This window comes from Hydra vulgaris, chromosome 12 (assembly GCF_038396675.1).
Source record: "Hydra vulgaris chromosome 12, alternate assembly HydraT2T_AEP".
Lineage (NCBI taxonomy): Eukaryota > Metazoa > Cnidaria > Hydrozoa > Anthoathecata > Hydridae > Hydra > Hydra vulgaris.
In genome coordinates this window covers 48,358,718-48,375,562 of record NC_088931.1, presented here as the reverse complement: position 1 = coordinate 48,375,562, position 16,845 = coordinate 48,358,718, and the positions used below count along the sequence as shown (strand labels likewise).

Sequence of the window (16,845 nt, the reverse complement as noted above, 5' to 3'; positions counted from 1 at the left end):
TATATATATATATATATATATATATATATATATATATATATATATATATATGTATGTATGTATATATGTATATATGCGCATATGTGTATATATGTATATATATATATATATATATATATATATATATATATATATATATATATATATATATATATATATATATATATATATATATATATATCATTTAAAGATATCTAATAAAGAAAAACACATTTTATTATAAAGATATCATAGGTTAGATTGTTAAATCTCAGGTGAAATGCTACATGTCGTTATGTAATATGTTACATCTTGGTTACATAAAAATAACAGACATTTTGCATGTAACGTAATGAATTTCATTTGTTACAATACGTAAAATGTTATAGTTGATATATATGCAAAGTTGAAATTGGATTTCTATCATTACTGTGCAATCTTGCAAACTTTCAATCTTATACTTTGAAATAATTTGCAAATTTCATTTGAAACTTCTTACAAGAAGGAGACTTAAATTTTTTATTTAAAATTATGAATTTTTTTTTATGCATCTATAGCAGTTGTTTCCTCATAGCTTATGAGCTAATCTCACTCATTCACTTAAAATATTCAGGAATAAGTTTGAGTGCTCTTTAAACAAGGGGTGGTTGCTTATTTTTAGCAGCTGAGTAAATTTAAATTTTTAATATATTTCATTGATAAGCTGAACTTATTGATGAAAGGCTTTAAAAGCTTACTAAATAAATTAGATTATGTCTAATAAATAAATTAGGAAATAAATTAGAAATTGTCTAAATAAATTAGATTCTGTCTTTGAGGAAATAAACAAAACCAATTAATGTAAATTGACAAGCAAATTTTTTTTTTTTAATTCTGATTCACTCCAAACAAGGCTGCAAGCAATCACTATTAAGTTGGGAGTTACTAGAAAAAAAGAATAGAGTTATAGAGCAAAGAAATGGTTTACAGAAGACTTAAAAAATTGAAGGCTATATAAGTCAGGAATACATGAAGATGGGAGAGAGTTCCAAAGGATTGAAGTGTGGGGAAAAAAACTAGACAAACAAAAGTTTTTGGAACATGCAGGGACAGATAGCAAAAAAATGAGACTTCGATGAATGACAAATCAAGTGAGAATGACTTTTAGTTGATGGAACTAGAGATGATAGCTCCTTTGAGCAGCAACCATGGTAGCGTGTGTAGAAAAGAAAAAGAGATGCAACTTTCTGACAATGGGAAAAAGGCTCAAGCTTAGCAGATAAAGCAGGTCCAACAACATTTACAATGTGTTTTTAGACCTTGTCTAGAAGAGAAAGAGCATCATTAGAAGAACCAGCCCAAATATGACAACAGTATTCCAGACAAGGATGAATAATAAATTTGTAGAGGTAGAGAATGGAATCAGGGAAGAGAAAATGGCGAGCACAATAAAGAGATACATCCTTAATAGATGCTTATTTAGCAATCCATTGTATATATGGTTTCCATGAAAGGTCAGTAGTAAACGATAATCCAAAAAAAGTAAAGAAGAGGACCTAGAGGTTTGCTATTCATTAATATAGGAATATCAACAGTACTGCAATAGTTGTTTGCAGTAAATAACTATTAGGTTGGTGCAAAAAAAAGTTTTTTTTTTCCAGAGCTATTTATTAAATATAGTTAAAATTAAGAAGTCATTCGTCATCAAAATAATTTCATTGGCTATCTATGACCTTTTGCCATTTTGTGACCAACTGACGAATTCCATCTCTGTAGAAAGACTGGGGCTTTGCTTCGAAATAGGCATCTAGCTGATTTTGTAAATCTTGATTTTCTTTGAATGATTTATCCCGTAAAAAATCAGCAGTGGTTGAGTCCTAGTCAATCAGCAGATGCTGATTGACTAGGACTCAACCACTTTTTTTGTTGTACTTAGCTATATGAGAAATACAGGTGCTCAAACATTGCATTTTGTTGTTTTCAGTCAAGTCATGTGGAACCCATTTTCCGACCTTTTGAACCTTTCCCATGTCGTGTAATTGTCTTAAAACAGTCAAATGATCAACTCCAAGTTGTTCTGCTAATTCTTGAGCAATTCCTCTAAATTGTCTGTTTCCAGTTCTTGCGGCCTTCCTGAACATTCTTTGTCCTCAAGATCAAAATCTCCCCTGTGAAACTTAGCAAACCACTTCTGGCAAACGCAAACATTTAGAGCATCCACACCGTAAACAGAACAAATCGCTTCTGTCGCTTTTGTTACATTTTTACCCTGCTGAAATTTGTACAACATGCAATGTCTAAAATATATTTTTTCTATGGACATTTTCTAAAAAAGAATTATATATATACAATGTTATTAAAAAATTAGAATTTATAATTTAAAATGTACACAAAAGATTGCTCTTTCAACTAATATATATATTGTTTGCATTAGCACTACACATGTACATCATATTTGACTTTGAAATTATGCAAATTTACTTTTGCACCAACCTAATAAAGTTCTTCTATCAATCCCTTGGCCTCACATCTAACGCATCTAACTAAACCATATACCATGATACTAAGCTTTTAAATGTTACACCATATGAAAACCATCTCTCTGTAACCTTAAATAACAACTATATTTACTACCCAATGGAGTCTTAAGCCTCTCCAAAAACAACATTCTTTATGGTGAAATATTTATGAACTTTGCATGATAACAGCAGGAGAGTTGCTAACTGACTATGTTTTATTGCTCAATATATGGCAAATGCAAACTTGGTTTCCCATTTTGCTTAAGTTTAATATTTCATGAGATAAGTTGTTTGGGTACTTTCAGGAATATCATTTATCTTTGCACGACTTAAAGCTTCCATTAGTTGTTCCTTAATGTCAGTCTGAGCCTCATTACACTTCTTAATTTCTTCTTCACACATTTTGGTTGCTGGTTATTTTTAATGTAGAACTTATTGTCAAAAAAAAATTGTTTATAGGTTGATGTATTTTTATTATGGCTGCTGCCATTTAATTTATTACATCCCATACTTAGTTTAAAAAAATTCAAAATGTATCTTGTTTCAATGCAAAATGTAATGTAAAAAAATTTGTATTTATTACATATTTTAATTACATTTCAATTCTTAAATGTTTTACGTTACTTTACTCGATTGCTTAAGTATAGGGTTGGGAATACCGGGATCCTGGGATTCCGAAATCCCGGGATTCCCTGGTTTTTAACAATCCCGAAATCCTGGGATTAAGCATTTAATCCCAGGATTTTTTTTGAAATCGTTTTCAGTTGAAAATTTTTAAATTAAATTATTTTTTTCGTTTGATCGCATTAAAATTCGAACTTAACAACTTCGAAATTCTTGCAGTTATGTTTTTGAATAATTGGATTAAAGTTGTTATAACAATTGAAATTGGATTGCAATTACATTCTTAAAAATTTTTGGTGCTTAGTCGCATTTATTCAAGTTTCTGACAATTTTTATCTCGAATAGATGTTATCTGTTTGTGACTATTTTAAAGTACAAGTTTTAATAAAAAATAAAATTGCTGGTTTTTTGAACAGTAAATTTTCTAAAATTATAATGGCTTCGTACATGGAAAATGACAAAAAAAGTAATTCTGCTGTTTGGAAACATTTTTTAAGAGAAGAAAAAGGGCAAACAGCAATGTGTAAGTCTACTGACTGCAAAAAAATTTTAAAAATTGGAGGTGGTTCAACGAAAGGTCTCCATACGCACTTACTTTCCGTCCATAAAATTAACCTCACACCAACTACTATTTCAGTAAACACACGAGATGAACCACCAATAAAAAAAAACAAAACGTTACCAATTATTTTCCAATATTGGAGCAAGAAGAAAAATTACTTCCTGCTACACTTGCACGATTAACAGCCATTGATGGGTTTTCGTTCAACGTGATATGTCGTTCTAGTGATATACGTGCAGGTCTTATAGCTATAGGATTCAAAAGTTTACCCACAACAGTCAACACTGTGCGTAAAATGGTTGTAGATTACAGCAAAAAAATAAGGAGTTTTTTTATTACTGAAATAGCTAGCAAAAAAAAACCTGAATTCGGTGTAGGAGAAAGATTTTCTTTATCTTTTGATGAATGGACATCATTGTGTAACCGTTGCTACATGAATATTAATTTACATGCACGAAATTGTCAGTTCTGGAGCTTAGGCTTAATTCGTATAACGGGATCAATGTCTGCAGATAAGTGTATTGAGCTATTAGAACAATAGCTTGCACAACATGGACTTGATTTGAGAAAAGATATTGTTGGTATTATGACTGACGGAGCAAGTGTGATGAAAAAGGTTGGGAGAATATTACCTGTAAATCAACAGTTATGTTTTGCCCATGGTGTGCAACTGGCCGTTATTGAAGTACTATATCAAAAGCAGGATGTAGAAAGAGAAATAGATCAGCAATTCGACGAAGACAAACAATCAGATATAGAAGACGATTTTTCAGAGAGTAACTCTTGCGAGGATGATGATTTTTCTGACAACGATAAACTGGTTGATCTTGATGCTAGTCATAATTGGCATCGAGGAAACGAATTTGATGTTACTGAGGCAAATTGTGGTCCAGTGATCAAAAAGATACGACAAGTAATAGTAATGTTCAGACGATCACCAAAAAAAAAAAAATATCTTGCAGAAGTATGTTGCGGCTGAATTTGGGAAACAAATAGCTCTAATTAAAGACTGCAAGACAAGATGGAATAGTCTTTTGTCAATGCTTCAACGCGTCTATTTATTAAAAAATTGTATACAAAAGGCATTAATAGACATAAGTCTACCGGAAGGTGAATCTTTGGCTTTATCTAATATTGAGCTTAAAACTGTATCTGCTATCATTAATGCGCTACTTTCAGTAAAAGCAACAGTTGAGGCCCTTTGCCGTCGGGATGCTAATTTGTTTACAGCCGATGTTGTCATAACTTTAATGTTAAAAAAACTTAAAGATGCTAACAACGTTATAAGTCAAAAGTTGCATTCATCTCTCGTTCTTCGAATGCAACAAAGGCGTACCGATGCAAGTGGGATCCTTCAGTATCTGCACAATGGTAGAACCAACATTCAGTCCGAATCTGAAATAGAGCTAGTAACAGTTCCGACTTCAATAAAATGTCGCAAATTAATAGTTGAGTTACTTGAAAGACTAGACGCTACAAATCCAGCTACATCATTAACAGCTAATGAGTCTGAATCAGAAGTTGAACTTTCTGTTTCAAATGAGGCACTACTCGAAATTGTTTCTGATTCTTCTGACTCTTCATCTAAATCTCTTTCTTTTGCTCTTAAAAACAGCAAAAGAATCACAGACAAACTTAATAAAGCTATTAAAAAAACACATTTGCCCAGCATACCAACTCGATGTGAGACGTTATCGATGAAAATTCAAAATGAAATGGTGTTGTTTGAAAATGGAGGAACACGTGGTGATTTTTTGCAAAGAGCGTATGATTTTTTAATGACTATTAAGCCTACCAATGTGGAATCAGAACGTGCTTTTTCTGCGGCCGGACTTTTTGCAACAAAAATAAGAAGTCGTCTGGGGGATGAAACTTTGGATGTGCTCTGCTTCCTCAAAACGTATTTTAAGAATAATCAAAAATAATTGCATACATATATTATATCTACAAAAACAACATCTTTATAATTTAATAATTAAGTATGTATAATATTAACAAACCAAAGAACTTCCTTGAAATTTGTAAGTTTTTTCTAAACATACTTTAAATGTCTTATTAATTTCCTTAAAATTTTTCTAAAATAATATGTTAAAATCTTTCAAAAACAGGTATTTCAAAATCCCGGGATCCCGGGAATAGGTAAATGTAATCCCGAAATCCCGGGATTTTAAATATAGCACGGGATTACAAACCCTACTTAAGTACCTTAAATTACTTTAACTTTAAAGGTACTTGTTTTTATGTTTTATGTTTTTTATATAAATACCTCTAGTTTTAATGAATGTATACAATGGTTTCTGTTATGTAAAGAAGTTAATTAAAAAAACAATATTTTTGTTTTCCATTCAAAAAAAAAAAAAATTTTTTAACTGTATATAAGAATATTAAAGCCTTTATACTTCTATTCAATTAAAATTTTGAAATAAAACATTAATTTCAATTTTTTTAAATTGTTCTATTTTTTTTTTAAAAAGCTAATTTTTCATACATTTAATTATTTAAATTCTTTTAAACTATCATTTGATTAGTAACCAAATGATAATTTTAAACTATCATTTGATTAGTAACCAAATGATAATTTCAAACTAGTTACAGCATGTAACTATTTTTAAATCTATTGTATTTTTCAAAAAAAAAATATAAATAAATAAAAAAAAGCTAAAATAAACAAAAAATTTGTTATGTACTAAGTCCTGTATTTAAAATAAAAACATCTTTTTTCTTTTAAAAAACTTTAGAAAAGTGGTAAATAACTTTTTGGGCGCCATACTGCATCAGCATTACCAAAACACACATATGAAACATTATAAAATTAAAATTTGCTTTTCATATTTTTATTGTCTTCATGGACATTAAATTTTTTAAACTTCGGCAATTGACTAAATTATCACAAATTTATTTAACTAAAGAACTATCCAGCTAACACGAAACGTTCAACAAACGTTGCAATTGTTTATTAACGTTCTATGAATTTTTGTTGAATGTGTTTGTAACATTCGCGGAATTGAACATTTTGCGTTAGCTGGGTAACTCAAAAATAATTCAGTTTAATTTGTTTCAGGTTTTTTCAAATATAAAATGACTTATTTCTTTTCTTTACATTTGATGCAAACTGATTATATTGATAAAAACTAAATGAATGAGATTTGCAAATATTTGGTTTTATTTTTTAAATTTGTATTTTTATATCATATTTTGTTAGCTTTAACTTTCAAATGTAGAGTTTTTTCTTCTATTTAACTAGTACTTTATTTTGATTCAATTTGTGTTAAAAATGAAAGTGTTGTTCATCCTATTCATTACCAGTCTCTATTTTATACATAACTCTTTTGCTGTTTATTTGAAAATTCATACATAGAAAAATATGAGTGAATTCAAAGAAACGATTTTAAATTTATTTAAAAACCATTCATTTATTGCAATGACATTTTTTTAAAAATTTTATAAAATTTCACTTCTTTTGAGACCCAACATGAAATGCTTTTGAAGAACTTTTTTTTCAAAATATTAGGGACCTGTCTGATGTTTAAGGGTCTTGAGCAACCTTTGAAATTTTTATTTTATTCCAAAATTTTTATAATTTAGTATTAATTTATTACATAGAACACTTTTAGGGGGTGACAGCAGACAATTTCAAAAAAATTTGTTTTTAGAATCACCCAAATATATATATATATATATATATATATTTTTAGATTATTCACCTCCCCAAGGCCCGAGGGGGGCCACTACAGTCGAGGAGGCTACTCATTTTTTTGTGTTTTTTATTTTTTTTTAGTTAATATTCGTGGTGCAACCCTCTCTCAACTCTTTAACTCCGAAACACAAACCTTGCCGAGCAAGGCCGCTGCGCGGAGAAACTAAGTTGAGCGCAGTACTTTACTAAGTGTTCCTAATTTTACATGTCTTAAAAACGAAAACGAACTATACTATCACAGCAAACAGATCAGGAGTCTGGAGTCATAGCATGCCATGACATGAGCAATCAGCTGACAAGTGACAGCACATAGGCAGAATTTCATTGACAAGTGCCATTTTGCAGCGGACAAAACAAGTGCAACTTTTTTGGTTTGTTTCATTTTCTTAAGTCTGGTCCGTGTCAACGTCACGGAAGTTTTTCAATAATTAAAGGAAGTATCCAGAAGTTTCCAGAAGCATGCAGAAGTTTCCAGAAGAAGCATGCAGAAGCATCCAGTAGCATCCAGAAATATCCAGAAACATTCAGTAGCATCCAGATGCATCCAGAAGCTTCCAGAAGCATCGAAAAGAAGCCTCTAGAATCTTCCAGAACAGGTTCATTTTACTATATAAGAGACATGTAAATCGACATGTAATTCAGTCAGTATATGGAAGTCAATCAGTCAGCATTATCAAGACAGTTTATCGAAGTGAGTTTTATCAAAGTGTTTTATCGAAGAACATCAATACAAGAAGTGAAATACAACAAGCATTTCATTACATCAATACAGTCCACATCCAATCAAGACGTTGTGTTCCACCAAGCATTATTGTATCATCACAAGGTAAATGTAACGTGGTAAGTTTGAGAAGCGTGATTATTTATTTTTATTATTTTTACGACTTCAAGTGCAAAAATGGCTCCCGACAGTCTTGGATTGGAACTAAGAAAGAAAATTATTGGCGATTACATAAGTGGAATGTCGCAAAAAAGTATTTGTGATAAATATCGCGTGAAAAAATGGACCATATCAAGACTATGTTCCAAATATCGTTCTATGGGGAAGTTGACAGCAGATAACAAAGGTGGAAGACCGCGTTCCACCACTTCTAGAGATCATTCTATGATCGTCAGATCCGTCAAGAAGGATCCCTGGATATCGTCAGTCGAGATAAAAAAGCAATTAGAGTTGCCTGTATCGGGCCGAACAATCAGACAACGTGCTGTTGAAGCCGGATTGTTTTCTCGACGCCCTGCAAAGAAACCGCTGATTTCACTAAAAAACCAGAAGAAAAGACTCCTGTTTGCTACATCTCATATTGACTGGAATGTGCAGAAATGGCGAACTGTCCTGTTCAGTGATGAATCGAAGTTCAAAATCATTGGGAGCGATGGCATTTCCCGTGTACATTGACTGGCCAGAAAATGCCTTAATTTACGCCACTGCCATAAGACCGTGAAGCATGGTAGAGGCAATGTAATGGTCTGGGGTGTTTTTCTGCTAACGGTCTAGGTCCAATACATCGAAACGATGGAATAATGGACCGTTTCATGTATAAAAATATCCTGAAAGCTGTTAAGTTACCTCATGCTGAATGGAATATGCCAATAAAATGGGTTTTTCAGCAAGACAACGATCCGAAACACACTGCAAAAGTATTCAAGCAGTGGCTTCAAGACAACCACCTATCGGTGATGGATTTGCCGCCTCAATCTCCGGATCTCAACCCTATTGAGAACCTGTGGGAGATCGTCAACTGCAGAATTAATTGTGAAGGTGTTCGTAATAAGGATCAACTGTTTGAACAAATCCAAAAGGCCTGGGCAGCTATTCCACAAAGTTTCATTGATCACCTGATCAAATCTATGCCTTGAAGATGCAAGGCTGTGATCGACAACAAAGGATTCGCCATGAAATATTGATAGCAAAATACAGCTTGGTCAACATTTTGTCGAGTTGCACTTGTTTTGTCCAGAAGGAAATCAACTTTTTTTTAATACTTTTGATTAATTTATTAATTTTCGTGTACAAATAATGAACTTTGTGATAAATAAAACTTGAAGAACTTTGTCTCTAAACAGTTACATAGTTATTTCTCTAAATTGAAAAATCCAGCACTTTTATATAAAGAAACTAAATTAGCATTATTTGGTTGCACTCGTTTTGTCCAATACTGTATATATATATATATATATATATATATATATATATATATATATATATATATATATATATATATATATATATATATATATATATATATCCTAACTATCTAAACCAGTAAAATACGAGTCTTTACCAACTTTTCCATTTCTATACTTATCTATTCCACACCGATCATTTCTATACTTAATTCTTATTTACTTCAATATTTTTAAGTCAACGGTAGAAAACCAATTCATAAAAAAAATTGCTTTAAGAGCAATTAAAATTAGAATATGCACTTTTTCCTCATACATATAGCTTATTAGAGATTTATAAAGCAGTTTGTTTTTCTCCTAAGCATATATCTTCAATATCTCAGTGGTTTAGTGCGCTGTAATCAGTGTTATTTATTATCAGACTTATTTAAATGTTACCAAACAAAAAACTTTTTAGCATAACCAAAATACTCATAGATAAAAACACAAACTTTGTATATAAAATATGCAATGGTTTAAGACAAGTCCTAGTATCTGAAGTCAGTATTAAAAGGATGTTAGGGTATGTGTATAAACATCTTTCTTGAGTACAAGTTAGTGAGGTGTTTATTGACAAAAGTATTACTGATCAACTCTATAAGGATAGAATATGAAGAATTTTAAACAAAATATCAAACTTGAATATGAACAATTTATTCAACAACTTAAAAGATAACCAATCAGATACATTTAAATTTTGAAATGTCCCTCAGTTAGAATTTGGACTTGACCTAGTTTGGACTTGAACCTAGTTTGGACTTTGAACCTAGTTTGGACTAGTGACCTTGAACCTAGTTTGGACTTGAAGAATTTAAGCACTGTAGGGTCCCTACTCAATAATTTCACATTTCTATTGCAAATTCACTATTATTTAATCAGATTTCACACCTTGTTTTTTAAATCACATTACATCTTGTAATATCAAATAACAAGATGATTGATAATATTTTTTTAATTCACTAATAAAAAACACTAGATCCCAGATTCCAGATAGATACCACTAGTCTTTATCTAATTAATAATGAACACACTAAGTCCATGACATAATAAAGAAACTATTTTAAAATATCATGTAATAGTTAATAAAGTTTTCAAATAATTAAAGAAAACCCAAAATTTATTAGATAATATTCTAGGAAAAAATATATTATACAATGTATAATTTTATAAAGAAAAAAATTCTGGACTATTAGTTGATATATATAGTGTTTAATGTGATTTATCAAACGAAAATGTAGAAAAACAAGAAAACAAGAAACTTTAAAACAAAACTCCACAAAATGCCATTTCTTATTTGCTAATGGGCATTATAAACTTTTAAAAAATCCAATGGTTAGTGAGTTGAAAAAAGTTTTTATCAACTTTAATAATTATTTGAAAAATTTTTTTGAAAACAAAAATACATCTGTAATTTTTTTTCTAAAAAAATATACCATGTTTTTATTTAAAGTTAAGTAGACCAAAAAATTCCATTGTAAGTAAAATTCAAACGATAACCAAATTAATTTAAAGCAAAAGTAACATTGTTTTATAAATTTTGCATACATTATTTGTAAATTGCTAATCTCTCTAATTTTATTGCCAAACTTTTGTATGAACTTTTTAGGCTAATTTTTATGTGGTCAATGTAAAAATAATATTAAGTTTTTATTTTAACAAAAGTAATATTATAACTTTTTAAATTTTATTAATAATTTTTTTTTATATTCTCCATGTTACATCTTATAGCAACAAACTTTTAATTGAATAAATTGGTATAATTTTTTAAACTCCCAAATACAAATGAACATTTCTATTGAAAATAGAGATTAAAAAATCTGTGGAGAAGAATTTTATTTTGTTTTCTGTGTGTTTTCTGTTTTGTGATACAAAATTTGACAATGACATAGAACTTGACATAAACAATTCGGTATCATTGATATTACCCAAATTCTCTATTTACCTACATTTAATCCAAAACATGCTGCCCCTTCAGCACGATAGAAAACAGCATCAGGACCACGAGAGTGTGAATTTAACATTGAATTCAGAACAGCAAGAGGGGCAGAATGGCCACGTCCAACTTGTTTCAAATTGCCTTCTTGTATGTGCTTTAGAATATCTTTATGTGGTAAAGGATAATCAAAATTTGATAACACCTAAAGAATTAAGTTTCAATATAATTTTTATTTCTTACTGATTTTAAATCCATCACTTAAAAATGCATAAATCCAACCAAAGAAACATAATTTTCAGTAATAGTGAGGAATTTAGTAAGAAGTATTTATTTAGAATATATTACTTTAGGAATATTTATCATGAGGTTTTCCACTTGGAAATATTATAATAAAATTCCATTTGAAAATACTGATAATAAAAGACTTTTCTCACTAGTTAAAAACTTTTCCAAACACAAATCACAACATAAATGGAATAACATACTGCAATTTAATATAAATTTGCCATTTAAAGTGGCAAATTTAAATCCAAACAAAATTAAGCTGTTTACTGCTAAGAATAATAACTATTATTGCAATATTGTTTTCATTAATAGCAACACTCTTACTAAGCCTTTTAACTTATGTTTTTTTTTAGATTATCTTTCACTATTGACCTCTCATGAAAATCAAATTTGCAATCCATTGCAATAAAATCACATAATAGTAATAAAAAAAGAACTCAAATCAAATATAAAGGCACCTTTGGATTTCACCACCAGTGGAGTGAAATTAACGCTAAATAACTAAAGGAAAAAAAAAACTTGACAAGAATTCAAGTTTGGAAGGTCAAATTAGCAACTTTAGTCAATATATGAGGTTGTTAACTATTGACCTTTTATTTTTTTATTGAACATTCCACACAGGCACATGAAAAACATATTGTAAAAAAAAAAATTAAAAACAATTTTAAATAGAAATATATTTACTCATTCAAAATATTATTAATATGTTACTTTATGAAGCAAACAATTTGATTTATTAAATAACCAAAAATCAAACTGAACAATATTAACTTTGTAAAAATAAATAAATGCTTTTTCAAATGTATGCAAATTTAAGGTGCTATTAAAATATTGATACTTTATTTTTTTTTTAAAGGGAGGGGGGTCCAGATATTATCACATAATTGAAATCCAATGGACTTGTGCACTTATCTGATACCACAAAATCTGTTAACTAATTAGCCTTAATGTAAGAAAAATATTATTTTTCTTCTATAACTCATGTAAATATAAACTTTTTGAATATCTAGACACTGGCACTAGAAAAAAATATATATAGTTGATCAATCAATTAATAAATTATATATTTTTAAATAAAGATCTTAATAAGAAATTCAAGAATATTTACAAATAGGAAACTAACTATTAGGTAAACACTTGTAATGTTAATAATAAATAATTATTATTTATTAACTGATTGATCATCTATATATATATTTTTTTCTAGTGCACTTGAAATAAGCATTAAATATAAAATACATATGATAAAAAAAAGCTCTTAAAAAGTAAGAAATATTTAGTGTAAATGTTGCTTAACCTTCTTTTGTTACATCGTCATATTAGCATCATTATAATGTTAATACAACGATATAACAAAAGAAGATATTTCTTACTTTGCAATAGCTTTTTTTTATCATACATATTTTATATATAATGCTTATTTCAAGTGAACATACTTGTAATAAACAACACATTTGTCAAGTGACAAAACTAATCAATAATTTAAAACAAAATAAAAATTTAATCATTAAATATATCACTAAGTTAAATGAAAATTGAAATGATTTTTGAAATTATTTTAATAATTAGGAAATGGATATATGCTCGCTAGACTGTACATAATCTAGTGATCAGGGTGGTTTGTAAAAGCAATTTTTTTGAAAATGTCTGCTTAAACCTCCTAAATGTGTTTAATTTGAACCGGAATAGCTAAGTTAGTTAGAGTGCTGCTAAAAGTTTGGAATAGTTATTGGCTGTAACAGTAGAATTGCAGGTTCAAATCTTGGCTCCGCCTACTCAGCGTATGAGTAGTATCTCAGTATGAAAAGAACTCATCTTGATTAGCTCTGCTATTATGTTTCCTTCTCAACTAGTAAATAAATAATCCAGTTGAAATGAAAATTATCGTTTTAATATAATAAAATAACACTGGATTTTGAAAATTTTAGAATAAAAAGTTTTTTTTAAGGTTCTTTAAGACCTTTAAATATTTAACAGGTTTTTAATATTATAAGAAAAAATCTCAACCTGGTCTCAAAAGAAGCGATATTATATTAAAATTTAAAAATAATAATTATTTTATATAAAAATGATTCTTTTACAATATATTGATAAAAATTTAGTTTTTTAACTAAAAATGTAAAAAGTGCATTTTTATTTTTACAAGCTTTTTAATAAAAAATTTTCTCCAACTTTTTTATTAAACGATAAAATTATTTTTGAAAATTTGATATAATTTTGCTTCTTTTTTTTTTTTGATAATAAAAAAGTCTTGACAAACCTCTAAATATATTTTTTATTCAAAATATTTTTTAATCTAGTGCTCTTTTACTATACCAAACACATTTAAAAGGTTAAAGCTGATATTTTCAAAAAAATTGCTTTTACGAACCACCCTACTAGTGATGTACTGATTGCATATTGGAGGTATATGCATTTAATGAAATCAGTCATCAAAAAAAGGCTAATTAACTGAATATTAAAACATTCAAAAATGCAAAAGCACTTAACATTAAACAAAACTTTTTTTATTCTAACAGTAATTTTCTGTGATTTCTTAAACATTTTCGGTTGTTATCTAGTTGGGCGTTGGTAAAGTAACATTTCATACTACACTATTAGACTTAGAATTAAATTCCACATGAAAACTACATTATTAAGTTAATAGCTCTTTTTTTTTTAATTTATACATTTTATAAACTTATAAAGAAAGAGCTTTTACTAGCAACTTTGCTATCGATAATAAAAACTATATATAAAAGAAAATAACTTATAACAAAAAATGTTTTAATGCATGTTAAAATTTTTAGTTATTATTTGTAGAAAATACCTTTTCTGCAGCTTCTGCCCATGTCATGTTACCATCAGATTTAGATTTTTTAAATATTTTATCTTTTGATGTTTTATCTTCATCATTGCATTCGTCAGATGAACTTTTATCAGGATCTGTTTCTTTATTCATTTACAATAATTTAAAAATATCTAAACTAAAATCTTATTTATTGAAAAATCCTTAGATTATAATAAACAAAATTTTAGAGAAAGTAGACATATAATACCAAGAGAAAACATATATTTTTATACATTAATACTTTTACAAAATTTATTTAGCGTTAATTTGACTGTAAACAGTCCATCTTTAGCAACTGTTTTGTTTGCATAACAGTTAGTTTTGCATCAACTATCATTAAGAGTTATTGCCAAAACAATAAACTGGCCTGTGTCTACAGATTTTTGAGGATAATTATTCAAAATTTGTATACTGATTGATCATTCTGGACATCAATTCTGATACTTCGAAGAAGACAAACTAAAATTTTGATCACGTGATTCTCTTTTAGCAACTCCATAAAAAAAAAAATGTTTTGGTCGCGACCGAAATATTAACCGCGAACCCATACCGATTATTTTTATAAAAAAAACCCGGTTAGATCAGAAAAACTGTCAATTATTTCTTTTTCCAACATTTACTCTTTAATAAACTAAAATTTGACCCACAATTATTTAGTAATATACAATTTCTTCAAAAAAGTGGGACTTCTGTTTTTTAAAAGAAATTGGCTTATATACTTTTTTAAATTTTAAGAGAGAGAGAAATGAGGAAAGGAAAACATTAATAATTATATCAATTTTCAAGAATAGAAAAGATATTAAACTACTTAATGAAGTAGAAGGGACGGATCCAGAAATTTTTTGTAGGGGAGGAGAGATGTGGAAATATTTTTGTATTTTGTCACATTTGCGTCTTCTAAAAAAAAAAAATCGTTAGGAGGCCGTATGTCCATTTTTTGTATTTCCTAGATAGTCAAGTTTTAAAATTTAATTTCTAAAGACTTACTTCCAGAATGTCCGAATAATTTTTAAAATATTTAAAAAAAGTTTTATCATTCTTGAGACTAGATTTATTGGACACATACCCAATTAATCGTTGAATATTTACTACAGAAAAAACACAAAATGTGGACATACAGCCTCTTGGTTCTCGGCTGGCAAGGATTAATTATGTACATATAATTAATCCTTGTGTTATCTCATCTATTCTTTATCTTGTCATTTTATTCTTTTTTTAGTTTTATTTGTTATTTTTATTCATTTTTTACTTTTATTAGTCTTGTTTTTTTTTATATATTATATGTTTGATCATTTATTATTACTTCATTTTAATATTATTACATTACTTGATTTTTTTATTTTTTTATTTTTGTTTTGTTTATTTTATTTAGGTGTAAATCTATTGACTAGTTTTTAATTATATGAGCACATGAGCGGATCCGGGATTTTTATTGATTGTAGCAAAAATGCTATATTTTTGTCTAAAAAAAAATAGGTCCTCGTTTTTACATTTCCGACAGAAGTGAAATTCCAAGTTTGCTGTCAGTACTTTATGGTATACATGTGCCGACTGGCTGGTTTAAAGAAGCTAAATTTGCAGACTTAATGAACTAAAATTTATTGATAGAGGGAGGGGGGGGTGGAGGATATGACACACTATTCGTACCAGCCTTGGATGTTCAGTGGCTTATAGTGATACATGAGGTCCCTACCACTGCCCTAATTCCCCGTCCGTTAAGACCGGAAGAAAGTTACTTGATTTACGCAACGTTAAAGCTACCCAGTAACTTTTTAGTGAAATGATAGTTTACTTTTACGACTTTTAATCATGACTAAAACCCTGACCGAACCCTTATCCTCAGTCGATGTATTTACTTAAAATTCTTGGTATTCCTATTGCCAATCGATTTATTTATTCCAAATGGTACACAAAAAGTAATAATATAAATTTATCGATGTACTTAAATCAACAAAATAATTGTGGTTGTTAAAATATTTTTTGTCTGCAAAAAAATAGGGGGTTGATATTTGAAAATTAAAATGACAAATTTAATCTAAATTTGTTTAAAATTCAATTTTTTTAATTTAATTTAAACTCCTTTGAAAAACACATTATGCTTATTTAATGGCTTCCTTTTTTAAAATATCTGAAAATTAAAATAGACACTAACGATTTACATAAATTTACAAAAACAATTTATATATATTTTTATATTTTTAATAAACTTCATTACTTCATTACAATAAACTTTTTGTCAAATAATGAAAGAAAGAAACATATTTCAAATCA

At 28.6% G+C, this 16,845-nt stretch overlaps 1 protein-coding gene across 2 annotated transcripts in view; it reads right to left on the bottom strand.

The window, feature by feature from the left end:
* The window catches only part of LOC100201859 (uncharacterized), a 48,866-nt gene extending 34,146 nt beyond the window's left edge, over positions 1–14,720 (bottom strand). The window contains exons 1-2 of one of the 2 annotated variants that reach the window (XM_065813532.1): positions 14,554–14,720; positions 11,470–11,661 (exon numbers count right to left, since the gene is read on the bottom strand). In XM_065813532.1, coding sequence (XP_065669604.1) covers positions 11,470–11,661; positions 14,554–14,685 — 324 coding nt within the window. In that variant the 5' untranslated portion in view covers positions 14,686–14,720. The remainder of the gene's footprint in view (positions 1–11,469; positions 11,662–14,553) is intronic. The other variant, XM_065813533.1, reaches the window with a different exon arrangement.
* Between the last annotated feature and the right edge of the window lie 2,125 nt (positions 14,721–16,845).